At 38.8% G+C, this 12,927-nt stretch overlaps 1 protein-coding gene across 1 annotated transcript; it reads right to left on the reverse strand.

Annotated features, from left to right (window-relative positions):
- Positions 1-2,349: 2,349 nt before the first annotated feature.
- LOC149151209 (uncharacterized) lies at positions 2,350-3,529 on the reverse strand. The gene is made up of 3 exons (XM_089443091.1): positions 3,409-3,529; positions 2,978-3,076; positions 2,350-2,591 (listed from the first exon to the last, which is right to left on the reverse strand). Exons 1-3 carry the CDS (start codon positions 3,527-3,529, stop codon positions 2,350-2,352), a joined length of 462 nt encoding a protein of 153 aa, XP_089299217.1.
- Positions 3,530-12,927: the final 9,398 nt, after the last annotated feature.

Raw genomic sequence — 12,927 nt, forward strand, 5'->3', positions numbered from 1 at the left:
GGGTTTAGGCTCAAAGAATTTCGACTTTTCCTATGTGTTAAGCTATTATAGACCTCGGTCTAGCACAGTCATAATTTATACTTGATGGCTATAGGGTTTTTGGTTAGGGTCTCTCAACCCATTTTCTGGTCTGAACCATGTTTGAACTTGGACTATGTTTAAATTATATAGACTGTAATTTTGTCTTGACAGAGACTATTTTGTTTCTCTTTGAAAACAAAAGAAAGAGTTCAGTTGCTTGAGAATTACCTATGTGTTTTTGCTCTGTTATGTTTCTTGGGATTGTAATTTGTTATGATACTCCACCGTTCTATTTGCCTTAGTATATCTTATGTTTCAAAGGTTGCTCGGACTTCTGTCGGTTCTCCTGCTATTGATGCTTGGAATATTCGGTTGTCTATGAGGCTGTTAAATTCATGTAAATAAAGAAATGCACATGCTCTATGAAAAAGAAATGTTTTCTTGCACACAGTACTAGATAACACAAATTTAAAGGACTGTTAATGGACTGCAACGTGGATTCAAATGTGTACTTCTGTTTGCAGAGATTTCTATTATTCTTTTTCCTCTTCAAAATCGAACCTGTTACAATGCATCCTTCTATCTTTTGAATGATTTTGAAAACAATTTATCTTAACTGCTGTCAGTTACATTTGATAGTTTACTCAGTTTCTATAACTGTTGTCTTTTTCTATGCTGTAATTTGCAAAAATTAACATATGGAAATAAAATAAAAGGACAATTAACTACAACAGTTTTAAATTGACATTCACCTTCCTAAACGCTGCATCACTAAGAAATTAAAATTAAAATAAAACTAAGATGTTCTCTTGAACTGTTTCCTCTGTCCTCACTGAGACCAAATGACCCCCTACCATGATGATCCCCTTCAACTAGATGCTCCTGCATCAGGCTTCCAGGGTAATAAAAATTCATGGCTCCGCTCCATGAGCTCCTCCACATAATTTCCTGCTTGCTTTATCTATGCTGTGTCAAGCCATGAACTATCCTCAATGGGACAGTTCTTCCACTTGACAAGGTACCACAGGTACTTCTTTCTGCAAGTTTGCTTGGACACCTGTGTGTTGAGAATTTTCTTGATCTTAAGGGGCTGAGCTGAAGGCATTTGCCTCACCCAAGAACCTCTTTCAATCTTGGTGTCCCGTTCTGGCCTTGCTGCACTGTCATCTTCAGGACTGGAAGTATATGGAAATAGATCTACCATGTTGAAGATGGGTGATATGCCTATACCTGGTGGCAGCTGTAATTCATAAGCATTGCCTGAGAATTTACGCATAATTTTACAGGGGCCAATATTCTTATATTTCAGCTTGTTATATTCATCCTTAGGGAACCGTTCTTTGTGTGAGTGTGCAAGGAATTCATCTTCTACAACAAACTGTACTTCCCACCATTTTAAATCAGCTCGCTGCTGATATCTCTAACTGTTGTCTTGCAATTTTGACTTTACCTGCTCGTGTAAGTCATTCATTGCTTTGGCGAAATCTTCCCCATCAACACTCCTTCTTTCCAACTTTCCCAGATCCTGCAACTCATGCACTCTGCGAGGATGCATGCCATACAAGATCTGAAAAGGACTGTATCTCGTGCTGTGATTTGGTGAATTGTTATAAGAAAATTCCATCTGAGCAAGTACGCGATCCCACATCCGTGAATTTTCTCCAATCAAGCTCCGTAGCAGGTTTCCCAAACTCCTGTTCACCACCTCCATTTTCCCATCAGTCTGTGGGTGATATGCAGAGCTAAAATTTAATTGTGTGTCCAATTTCTTCCACACGGTGCGCCAAAAATGTCCTGTAAATTTCACGTCCCTGTCAGAAATAATGGACCTAGGTAGGTCATGCAGTCTGACAATCTCTGTGAAAACAAGTGTGCTACGTGAGTGGCATCATTAGCTTTCATATAAGGGATGAAATGTGCCATCTTTGAAAACTCGCCTACTACCACCATCACCGAGTTAAAACATCTATTTGTCCTTGGTAGACAGAAGGCAAAGTCCAAGCTGACTGAGTCCCATGGTCTACTTGGAATAGGCAATGGTGTGTAGAGTCCTATATTTTGACTGTGTCCCTTTGCCAATTGGAACACTTTACACTTGCTCACATATCATTGCACATCCCTTCTCATTCTTGGCTAGAAATAAAAGTGTCTGAGGTGATTTAAAGTCTTTTCTAGGCCGAAATGTTTGGCTAGATCTTCGCTATGCTTTTCTCGGATGATGTTTTCTCTCATTGAATAGTCAGGAATGCATAGTTGTCCTCCCTTAAACAACAACTTTTCCTATAAATTATAGTCCAACCATGGACTATTGTTTCCCAATAACGGATTCTAATAGGCTTCGTAAGACTCTTTGAAATCTGCATCCGTTGGATACAAGTCTTTCAAATGCTCAAATCCTGGCACTTGTATCGTACTCTCCTGCAAGAGCAAAGCTCTCTTGCTGAACACATCTGCTACCTTGTTGGCATTTCCGCTAATGTGCTTGAACACAAATGTGAAGCTCTGTAAGTACTCCACCCACTTTGCATGCTTGTGATTTAGTTGATGTTGCTTCATCACATATTGCGATGCTAAATTATCAGAGAATAAAACAAACTCACTACCCAGCAAATAATGTCTCCAATGCTTCAACACTTGGATGACAACATAGAATTCCTTATCATAAGATGAGTACTTCTACCTGCTTTCATTCAACTTCTCACTGAAATAGGCAACAAGTTTGTCTTCTTGGCTGAGTACAACCCCAATGGCCGTACTACTCACATCACAACAGACCTGGAAAGCTTATTAAAATCAAGCAATCTCAGGATTCGCCTCTCAGTGATTTTTTTCTTCAATACCTGGAAGCTCTTCTCAACTACTTTAGTGTAATAGAAAGGTTGACTCACCTTGTTAATAGTGTCCAACATAGGCGCACAAATTCCACTAAAATTTCTAATAAATTTACGATAAAAACATGCTAGCCCATGAAAACTATGATCCTTAAACAGGATCTTTGGAGACGGCCAACTAGCGATAGCTGCAACTTTCTTTAGGTCCATCTTCAACTCATTTTCTGCAATCAAAAAACCCAGATAAACCAATTCTCTTTGAAAAAGGAACATTTTTTTAGATTTATCAGTAGCTTATTGTGCTACAATTTCTCCAACACACTCCGAACATGTCGAAAGTGTTCCTCTTTAGTCTTGCTAAAAATTAATATATCATCAAGATAGACAATTAGAAACTTCCCAATGGACTCTTTCAGCATTTTGTTCATCAGGTGCATAAAGGTACTAGGGGAATTACTTAAACTCAATGGCATTACCAGCCACTCATATAGCCCTTCATTAATTTTGAATGTTGTCTTCCATTCATCCCCTTCTCTGATTTGGATCTAGTGGTAACCGCTCTTCAGATCAATTTTCGAGAAGTATGCTGCCTCGCTTAGGTAGTCCATCATATCATCCATCCGTGGCAGTGGAAATCTGTACCAGATGGTAGTACTGTTGATGGCTCTCGAATCCATGCACGTTCACCACTCTCATCCTTTCTTGGGAGTGAGAAATGGCGGAATTGCATAGGGGTTTAAACTCTACTATATCAACCCCTTATCTAGCAATTCCTTTCAGGGAAAATTTTAAGAACCACCCTCAATTTATATGTATAATAAATGGACTAATCCCCATGATACATAGGAAAAATGGGAGGCGATTTTATCAATAATATAATATGTATATATAAATTTTTTAGCGAATCTCTCACTAGATTATATTATCTTGTACAGTGATGGAGAATCTTTCATTGAATTATAAAATCTTGTAAGATCTTGGGTAATCTTTTACTGAATAATAAAACATTGTGAAGTCTTGGCGAATGTTTTGTTAAAGTATGAAACCATATATGATATTAAGGAGACATATTCATTAAAATGTAATATACTAACATACATGTTTGGAAATGGAAGCATAATTTTCTCTTCCTACAAACAATGTTCCAATTTTTAGTGGCCGTGTTTGTTAAGGTTCTTACAATACACTCTTTCATATCCTTCTATTAGTTTTGATAATATTCCACAACAAATTTCTTGTGGGTGTTGATATTGACAATGAGTTCTGTCAAGGTAGGAGAGATTAATCTTTTCTCTACAACTTTTGTCAAGCTACCACATTTTTCAAGTTATCAAATTTATTTATTATTCCATAGACTCCAACTACGAGATAACAAAACCACATCAAGTTTGTTTACCCCAACACGCCAACAAGTAGCAAGCCCCAACTATATTATATAAGAAAGTATTAGATATCCTAAAGGCTTGAAGGGGATCTAATTGAAAGAAGTGACCATTGTGAGAATCCTTCCGATCAATATATGAATATATAAATGTAGATTTATTATTATTTTAATTGGAAATATTCAATTAAATAATAAAATTTAATTACGTCTCTCCCAATCAAAATTGCTTATTAGCATAATTCACTACCCTCATAGGTCTCGCATTTTTTGGTAGCGTTGTAACATGTAGATTAATTTCCTTTTTGGTGAACAATCTCCACATTTTAGGAAAATATGGTGCAGTGGCTCCAACCCCCACAAATCATTAGGACAAACTAAGAATAGCGTAGAAGATGAAAGGTTGTACAAACCAACTTCTTTTTCAAACAACTAATCCAACATCAATACCTAATCTTTTTCATGAAGATATCCTATTGAGATTGTTTGAAAAATGGTGAGAAATATTCTGCGAGGGTGATGCGAAAAGAGTGATAAGGTTTCATTGTTTTGAATTTTTTTTGTTGAAACATAAAAAGTTAAAAACCAATATTAATGGAGATATTGGTATTTTTTACTAAATTTTGTGAAGTGACTAAATGTAGCTTTAACCATTCACCTTAAGATGTTTTTACAATATAATTTCCTAAGTCTATTTAATATCTTCATTATCATAAAAACCAACCTATATCCATCTTAACTCCACATCTACCACTCTTAGGGGGATGAAATCTATTTATCCCCCTGAGCACCTGGTAGACCCACAATTAAGATGGATCTAAGATGATAGAATTTCCCCTTTAAATAGTCTTTTCTCACATGAATACCATGGCATTACCATGGGTCAATACCATGGACTATCATAAAACTGGAGTTTAAAAATTACTATTAGTAATTTATAAAAATTAATAAAATTAATAATTGATTTTTATTTTATTTTTTATTTTAACCAAGTTAAATTGTTTAACATAGATTAAATTACAACATCCATTTCTACTCTAGATCCACCAAGCCCCGAGAGGGATCAAATACTTTTTCACTCTATGCTAGTTTGCATATCATGATATTTGATACCTCTCGGGGCTTAGTAGATCCAGAGTAAAGATGGATCTATGCTGGTTTAATTCCCCCATTTAAATAGGCTACATTCCACGTGAATACCATGGGTCAATACCATGTGCCATTTTTATTTTTATTAGTACTAATATTAGGGTTAATAATTTTTTTCATGGTATTAATAACACATTTTTTGAGTATTCGTAAATATTAGGTGACTTATGGAGTAAATATAAAAAATGTTTTATTTGTTTACCATACCTCTCGTTTATTTATATTTTTATTAATTTATCACACCTCTTTTACAAATATGGTATTTGTCCCATAGGATTCACTTAAATAAAACCTCTTTTTTGAGCCTTCATAAATAGAAAGAGGGTTATGGACTAAATATAAAAGGAGGTTTTATTTATTTACCATACCTCCACTTTATTTATATTTTTATTTGTTTACACCCTTGCATGTATATAAGGTGACCTATGGAGTAAATATAAAAAATGTTTTATTTATTTACCATACCTCTCATTTATTTATATTTTTATTAATTTACCATACCTCTTTGCCCATAGGATTCACATAAATAAAACCCATTCTTGAAAATTAGGGTGAATGGAAAGTTGTAACTCCTAATTTCAAGGTCTAAATTTACCTTTTTTACCCTCTCCCTTAAAATAAGGTGGGATATTTGAGGCAATTTGTAAAAATGTACTATGATACAAAATATTTGCCCACTAAAAATTTAAAACCCCTTAATTTCGCCAAAGGGCGAAACTTCACCCCTAAAATTTTCCATTATTCCTGTACTTGTTTTCTGATCTCCTCATTATCTTTGGGACTCATTCAGTATGTTGCCTTGTTTGGTAGACTAGCTCCAGGTATAAAGTCAATGTGATGACTAATACTTCTCTTAGGAGGCAATTTATCTGGCAAGTCATCTACCACAATATCACTGAACTCCTACAACATCTCCTAAATTTCCTCAAGCAAATCTGAAATTTTAGTGTGCAACAACACTGTCTTTGGCCTCCTTACAACAGCATAATTTATCTCGCTGTCTTCGATCATTTCAGAAATTCCTTTCCTCCCACCAGTAACGCTTTAACTCTGCTTTTTTTTGTTGTCTCTTCCTCCTTGATGGGTACAAGCGTGTGCTTAATCCCATCTTTGACAAACTTGTAACAGTTTGTCTTCCCATCATGCACTACTTTTCTGTCATACTGCCATGGCCTTCCTAGCAGTATGTGACACACGTCCATTGGCATTATATCGCAAATAACTTTGTCCCTGTATTTGCCAATGTGGAACTCAACCTCACATTGTTCATCAACCAACAGTTGATGTCCTTTCTGCAACCACGACACCTTGTAAGGTGTGGGGTGCTTCAGCCTCTTCAAGCCCAACTTCTCCACCATCTCTGTGGCGACTAGATTATCTGTGCTCCCACTGTCGATAATCAGCTTGCAGCATTTTCTGTGCGACTTGCAAACTGTCCAGAATAATGCCTTCCTTTGAGTTGGGTCAGCTGTCTCCTTCGCTGGTTTCAGCAGTACCTTATTTAAAATTAAGGCCTCACCTATCTCTGGCACATTCTCTACCTCTTGGGGTGGTGCCTCTGCTTCATCCGTCTGTGCAATGTATGTTCCCCTTGTCCCGGCCTGCTCTCCTTTAGGACACTCATAGGACTTGTGCCCCCACTTGTGGCACCTGTAACACTGGATGGTAGCTCCTCTGCCTCTGCCACTACCTCTTCTGCGTTGGTATGGCCTTCCTCCTCTCGTGCTACTGTCCTTCTCTGTTGTCCTTGAAGCCTTCGAGCTGTTTCCTTCATCATTGGGATTGACAGCTTTACCTCTGCCAAAAACTCGTCCTCTTCCTCTGCCAGATCCTCCTCCTCTCCTGGCATTTTGTTTCTTGTTTATCTTCTCTTCTGCCTTCAAGGCACTTTGATAAGCTTCATCTATAGTTCTGGGTGAGAGAATGCTTATCTCATCCAATATTTCCAATCTCAAACCATTCACGAATCTCGCTGTTTTCCCGAGGTGTCCTCCATATAACTTGCCCTTAGGTTCACCCAATAGAATTCCTCCGTATACTCTTTCACAATCATGCCTTTTTGTTTCAGATTTTGTACCTGCCTGTACATAGCAATCTGATAATCTTTGGGCAGAAATTTTCCCTTCAACTTATGTTGGAAATAATACTAAGAGGGGGGGTGAATCAGTATTATCAAGTTCTTTTAATAAATCTTCCTTATTTATTCTTTGAATTATTTTTGTATGTTAGTACCATAAAATAATGAGCATGAACAAGAAAAACAGATAGTCACACCAAAGAACACCAGATATAAGGTGGAAACCCAATGTGGGTGAAAACCACCTGCTGCAATATGTCTCTATCCTTTTCAAATTAGAAACTCCTTTTACAATGATTTTGTACTAGTGCAATCCTTTACCAGTACGCAGGCTGCAACCTGCAGAGAGCTACAACTCTCTCTCGTTTTCCAGTCTCTCCTGGAAGGGAGCTACAACACCCTACTTCTTTTCTTTCAAGGATCACTTTTCATAAATTTTCAAACTTGATCCATGAACATCAAATTATCATCAAGTACAAGTAAGTCACCCAGTCAACTACAGTAACCAGATCAATAGTAACAGTAAACTAAACCCATAACACCTTATCAACAGAGAAAAGTCAGTCAAATAAATGCCTTAATACAGATCCGCAGTTTTTCTTTATCTGGGCTGCGGGACTTCGCACTTCACCTTCTGTGCCTCTGCGTATCCACGCAGAGAGCGTTCCTCTGCACCGCGTACCCACGCACCTGTGCCTTCAATCGCGCCGCGTACGTCTACTGTGCCCTCGCACCCACTGCTTCTATCGCGCCGCGTACTTTCACTGTGTCCCCGCACCTGCGGCTTCTGTCGCACAGCGTACCTCCGCGCTTCTGCTTTCTCTTCACTGCGAACCACCGCACCTGGACTTCTGTTGCGCTGCATACCCACGCACTGCACCTTCTTCTGCTGTGCGTACCCCCGCACTTGCACCGTTAATCACCTGCGAACCTCTGATTAGGGCCAAATTGGCAGTCCACCAGTGCGCCATAGATAGTCAGATGCCCAGATCTGATCATGCGCCCGAGAGATCACACTTCATAGATTCACTTTCAACATCACTTTTATGTAGATCAAGCTTTTAAACCGATAACCCAATATTTCAGATCTTAAGGTATTCAATTTTCAAAAAGATACTTTAGCCAAGTGATCTCCTTCCCTATTTATAGTCAAGCCCTTATTCACACCATGGGACAAAACCATCAATAACCAATACAAGGGATCCAAACCGGGGCTCAATTAGTTCCTATACCATGGGCCAAAACCATAGAATCAAGAACGATGGGCTAAATACCACGGGCCAAACATAAGAAACCCCACGTGAGCACGCTTCTCTGCCTTGAAATGAGTGAACTAGGGGTCCACACCTCATGAACAGGTATCTTGCGGGTATGAACGCACTTCTTGGTCGGCGTACCTGCGGGTCCACACCTTTTGAACCATTCACCTGCGTACCTCTTAATTTCCAACATTTTGAGAGCCTGAACAGAGCATTGCCACTTGAGAGTGTTGCCATCAAGTACAACGTTTGTAACATAGAGCCATACCAGAATCATAATGCCAACAATCTCCCCCTTTGGACTTGATGGCAACCTCAAGATCCTCAACGTCATTCTCCCCCTTTGATAGCAAGGGCAAAGGGTTATGCTCCCCCTAAGAACATGCTCCCCCTGACTATAAACCAGATCTGCAAAGAAGAACCATAATCCACCAAACACCATAAATGACCATGAAAGAGATAGAGACATATTGCAGAAATATTCAGACCAGCATCCATGATCTCCTTCTGCACTTCCTCCATAATGCCAACAATGCATTATATGCTCCATTCGATCTTCGACCAATCCGCAACCCAGCACATGTACGCATATACCCCAGATGAACCTTGCGTACAATCAACAATCAGAAGAGATTCAACAACATGATGATGCATCAACAACCCCCAGCTTTTGCCTGAGGTATTCAAAAGTCTCCCTGGGCAATGGTTTGGTGAGTGTATCAGCAACTTGTTCCTTAGAAGGAACATACTCCAACTTGACCTTTTGTTCAAGCACTTGTTCCCGGAGAAAGTGATACTTGATTGGTATGTGCTTGGTCTTTGAATGCATGACTGGGTTCTTTGAAATGCTGATTGCACTTGTATTATCACATAAGATGGAGATAGGTGGAGTACAAGTGATTTGAAAATCCTGCAAGGTCTGCATCATCCAAAGGAGTTGAGTGCAGCAGGATGCAGCAGCAACATATTCTGCTTCAGCTGTAGACAAGGCAATCGAACTCTGTTTCTTGCTGAACCAAGATACTAATATGAAACCCATAAAGAATGCACCACCACTTGTGCTCTTCCTGTCATCCACGCTTCCGGCCCAATCTGCAATCGTATAAGCATGAAGTGTGAGATCTGTATCTCTAGGATACCATAAGCCATAGTTTTGAGTTCCTTGAAGATATTTGAAGATTCTCTTTACTGCCTGAAGATGAGTTTCCTTTGGATTTGCCTGAAATCTTCCAACTATTCCCACTGCATGCATGATGTCTGGTCGGGTACCTGTCAAATAAAGTAGGCTTCCAATCATAGATCTATAGGTTGGTTGATGCAATGCTGCTGATTCATCATTTGAACTGAGGCTACATCCTGTGACCATGGGTGTACATACTGGTTTTGCATCTTCCATGCCATATTTCTTCAAAATCTGCTTAAGATACTTGGTTTGAGACAAGAAGATCCCTCCTTCTTTTTGTTGGATTTGCAAACCAAGAAAATATGTCAGTTCTCCAAGCAAGGACATTTCGAATTCTTTCTGCATCACCAAGGCAAAGTTTTGACTCATAGCTTCTTCATTGCTGCCAAAGATAATGTCATCTACATACACAACAAGTATTAACAATTTGTCATTTTCAACTTTTATATAAAGATTGCTATCTGCTGACCCTTTTGAAAAACCTTGTTGATGAAGATATTTGTCCAACCGATAGTACCAAGCCCTTGGAGCTTGTTTGAGACCATAGAGAGCCTTTTTCAGTCTGCATACAAGATTTGGATCATTTCCAAGAATGAAACCATCTGGCTGCTCAATGTATACTTCTTCTTCTAAGTCTCCATTCAGAAAGGCTGATTTCACGTCCATTTGAAATACTTTGAACTTTTGAAAGCTTGAGAGAGCAAGGAACATTCAGATGGCCTCAAGTCTTGCAACAGGAGCAAAATGTTTCCTCAAAATCTATTCCTTCTTGCTGCGCATACCCTTTACAAACAAGTCTTGCCTTGTTTCTAATTACTTCCCCATTTTCATTCAAATTATTTTTAAAGACCCATTTTGTCCCTATAACATTCTTATCCTTTGGTCTAGGAACCAACTCCCAAGTGTTGTTCTTTTCGATATGCTCAAGTTCTTCATCCATTGCTTTGACCCAACATTCATCTTTGCATGCCTCTTTTACATTTTGTGGTTCAGTGGAGGAGAGTAATGCCAAATAGCTTGAAGCTTCTGCAATTGTTCTTCTTGTTTGTACACCTGCTTCTTTCTCCCCCAAAATCTGAGATTCTGGATGATTCTTCTGAACATACCTGGATGGAGTCTTCTCTTCTATCCTTATCTGTTCCTCTGGTGCTTCTTGAGGTTCTTCTTCTTCATCATTCTGTCTTTGAGGGTAGTCTTCATCTTCTTCGATATTTTCATGATTTACTTGCCTAGGAATGTATCCCTTTTCATCAACCACTACATTAATGCTGTCAACAATTCTTCCAAGTCTTTTATTGTAGCACTTATATGCTTTGCTATGTGGGGAATAACCAAGAAGAATGCCTTCATCTGCTCTAGGTTCAAGTTTGCCAAGTTGCTCATCAGTATTCTTAATATAGCATTTGCTCCCAAAGATTTTGAAATGCTTTACCGAAGGAGTCTCACCATACCAGAGCTCATGAGGAGTTTGAGTGCTGTTCACTCGGACATTTGTTTTGTTGAGAATAACAACAGCAGCATATGCAGCTTCTCCCCAGAAAGTTGCAAGAGTTCCAGACTCATCAAGCATAGCACGAGCCATTTGTTGGACTGTTCTATTCATCCTTTCCACCACTCCATTTTGCTGAGGAGTTCTAGCTGTAGAGAATTCTCTTCTTATCCCATGTTCTTCACAGAAATCGAAAAATTCATTTGAGGTAAACACCCCACCTCTGTCGGACCTGAGGCACTTAATTTTGTAACCTGCTTCATTTTCAACCAAGGCTTTGAAAGATTTGAATTTTTCGAATGCTTCGTCTTTGTGCTTCATAAGTCCTAACCAAACAAACCTGGAGAAATCATCAATGAATAATATCAAGTATTCTTCTCCTTGAGGTGTCCTTTTCCTAAATGGACCACATACATCTGTATGGACTAGCTCAAGAGGCATGCTAGCTGATCCTTCCTTCTCAGGAAAGTTAGTTCTGGTTTGCTTTCCAAACTGACATGATTTGCATATGGTGTTGTCTGGAATTTTGATATCTGGAAGACCACGAACTGCCTGGTATTTGCATGCTTTCCTTATTTGTGAAAAGCTTAGATGCCCCAACCTCCGGTGCCATAACCAGTGCTCATCATCCTTGCTCAAGTAGCATTGTTGTTGTCCTTCTTCAAATATGTATAGATTATTTGGAGTTCTTCTACCTTTGATCACTGTTTCACCTGTATCAAGATCACGAACACGACATTCATTTGATCTAAATATTACCTCAGTTCCTTGATCACACATCTGGCTGACACTCAGAAGATTATGCTTCAATCCATCAACATACAAAACATTTCTAGCTTTGACCTTTTCCTTCAATTGAGCAGTGCCTTTTCCTTTTATAGCTGCAGGAGTATCATTTCCAAAAGAAACTTTCTTTCCCTTTTCTAAAGCAGAATATGATTCAAGTTTTTCCTTATCACCTGTCATATGCTTCGAGCATCCACTGTCGATGTACCATAGATTTTCCTGTCCCTCTGCATAAAAGGCTATCCCACATCTTTCTGTTTGTGGTTCCTTTATTCTCCATGTTCTGGTGCTTGAGGCTTGTTCCTTTTTCTGCTGAAACCTGCTCCTGCATTCAGAATCTTCATGACCAAAGTTATTGCAAATAGAACATTCAACTTCATTTTCAAGAGCCGAAAAGTTGTTATAGGTCCTTTTTGTAATCCCAGTCATACTTCTTTGTTTTTGAGCTTCTCTAGTCATGATTGTTTTATATGCAACACATTGAGCTGCTTTGTGACCAAAGTTATGGCAAGAGAAACATTGTCCATTGAAGAAACTTTTGCGGTTATCAAATCTACCGGCCAAATGATTGTAATTTCTATTGTCATCCATTCTTGAACCAAATTGAGAAGATTTTACCTGTGGCTGGTTGTAGCTTTTGTTCACCCTTAAGACGGATTGCCCCTGATAGTCTTTGTTTGTAATTCGTCCCTGCTTTACCTGGTGATCTCCATTGTGCTTTTGCTCATTCCTTCTTGCTGCATCAAGATAA

Source organism: Pinus tabuliformis, chromosome 9 (genome assembly GCF_031772625.1).
Source record: "Pinus tabuliformis cultivar Carrire ecotype Pingquan chromosome 9, CPIR1, whole genome shotgun sequence".
Lineage (NCBI taxonomy): Eukaryota > Viridiplantae > Streptophyta > Pinopsida > Pinales > Pinaceae > Pinus > Pinus tabuliformis.

What these genes read in the sequence shown, in the direction of transcription:
- LOC149151209 (XM_089443091.1), bottom strand. Translation starts at nt 3,529, where the DNA reads ATGGATTCGAGAGCCATCAACAGTACTACCATCTGGTACAGATTTCCA. An exon ending in GAAAATTGATCTGAAGAGCG is followed by an intron (nt 3,077 to 3,408) that starts GTTACCACTAGA and finishes TTTTGATTGCAG; the next exon opens with AAAATGAGTTGAAGATGGAC. An exon ending in TAGTTTTCATGGGCTAGCAT is followed by an intron (nt 2,592 to 2,977) that starts GTTTTTATCGTA and finishes CTGATAATTTAG; the next exon opens with CATCGCAATATGTGATGAAG.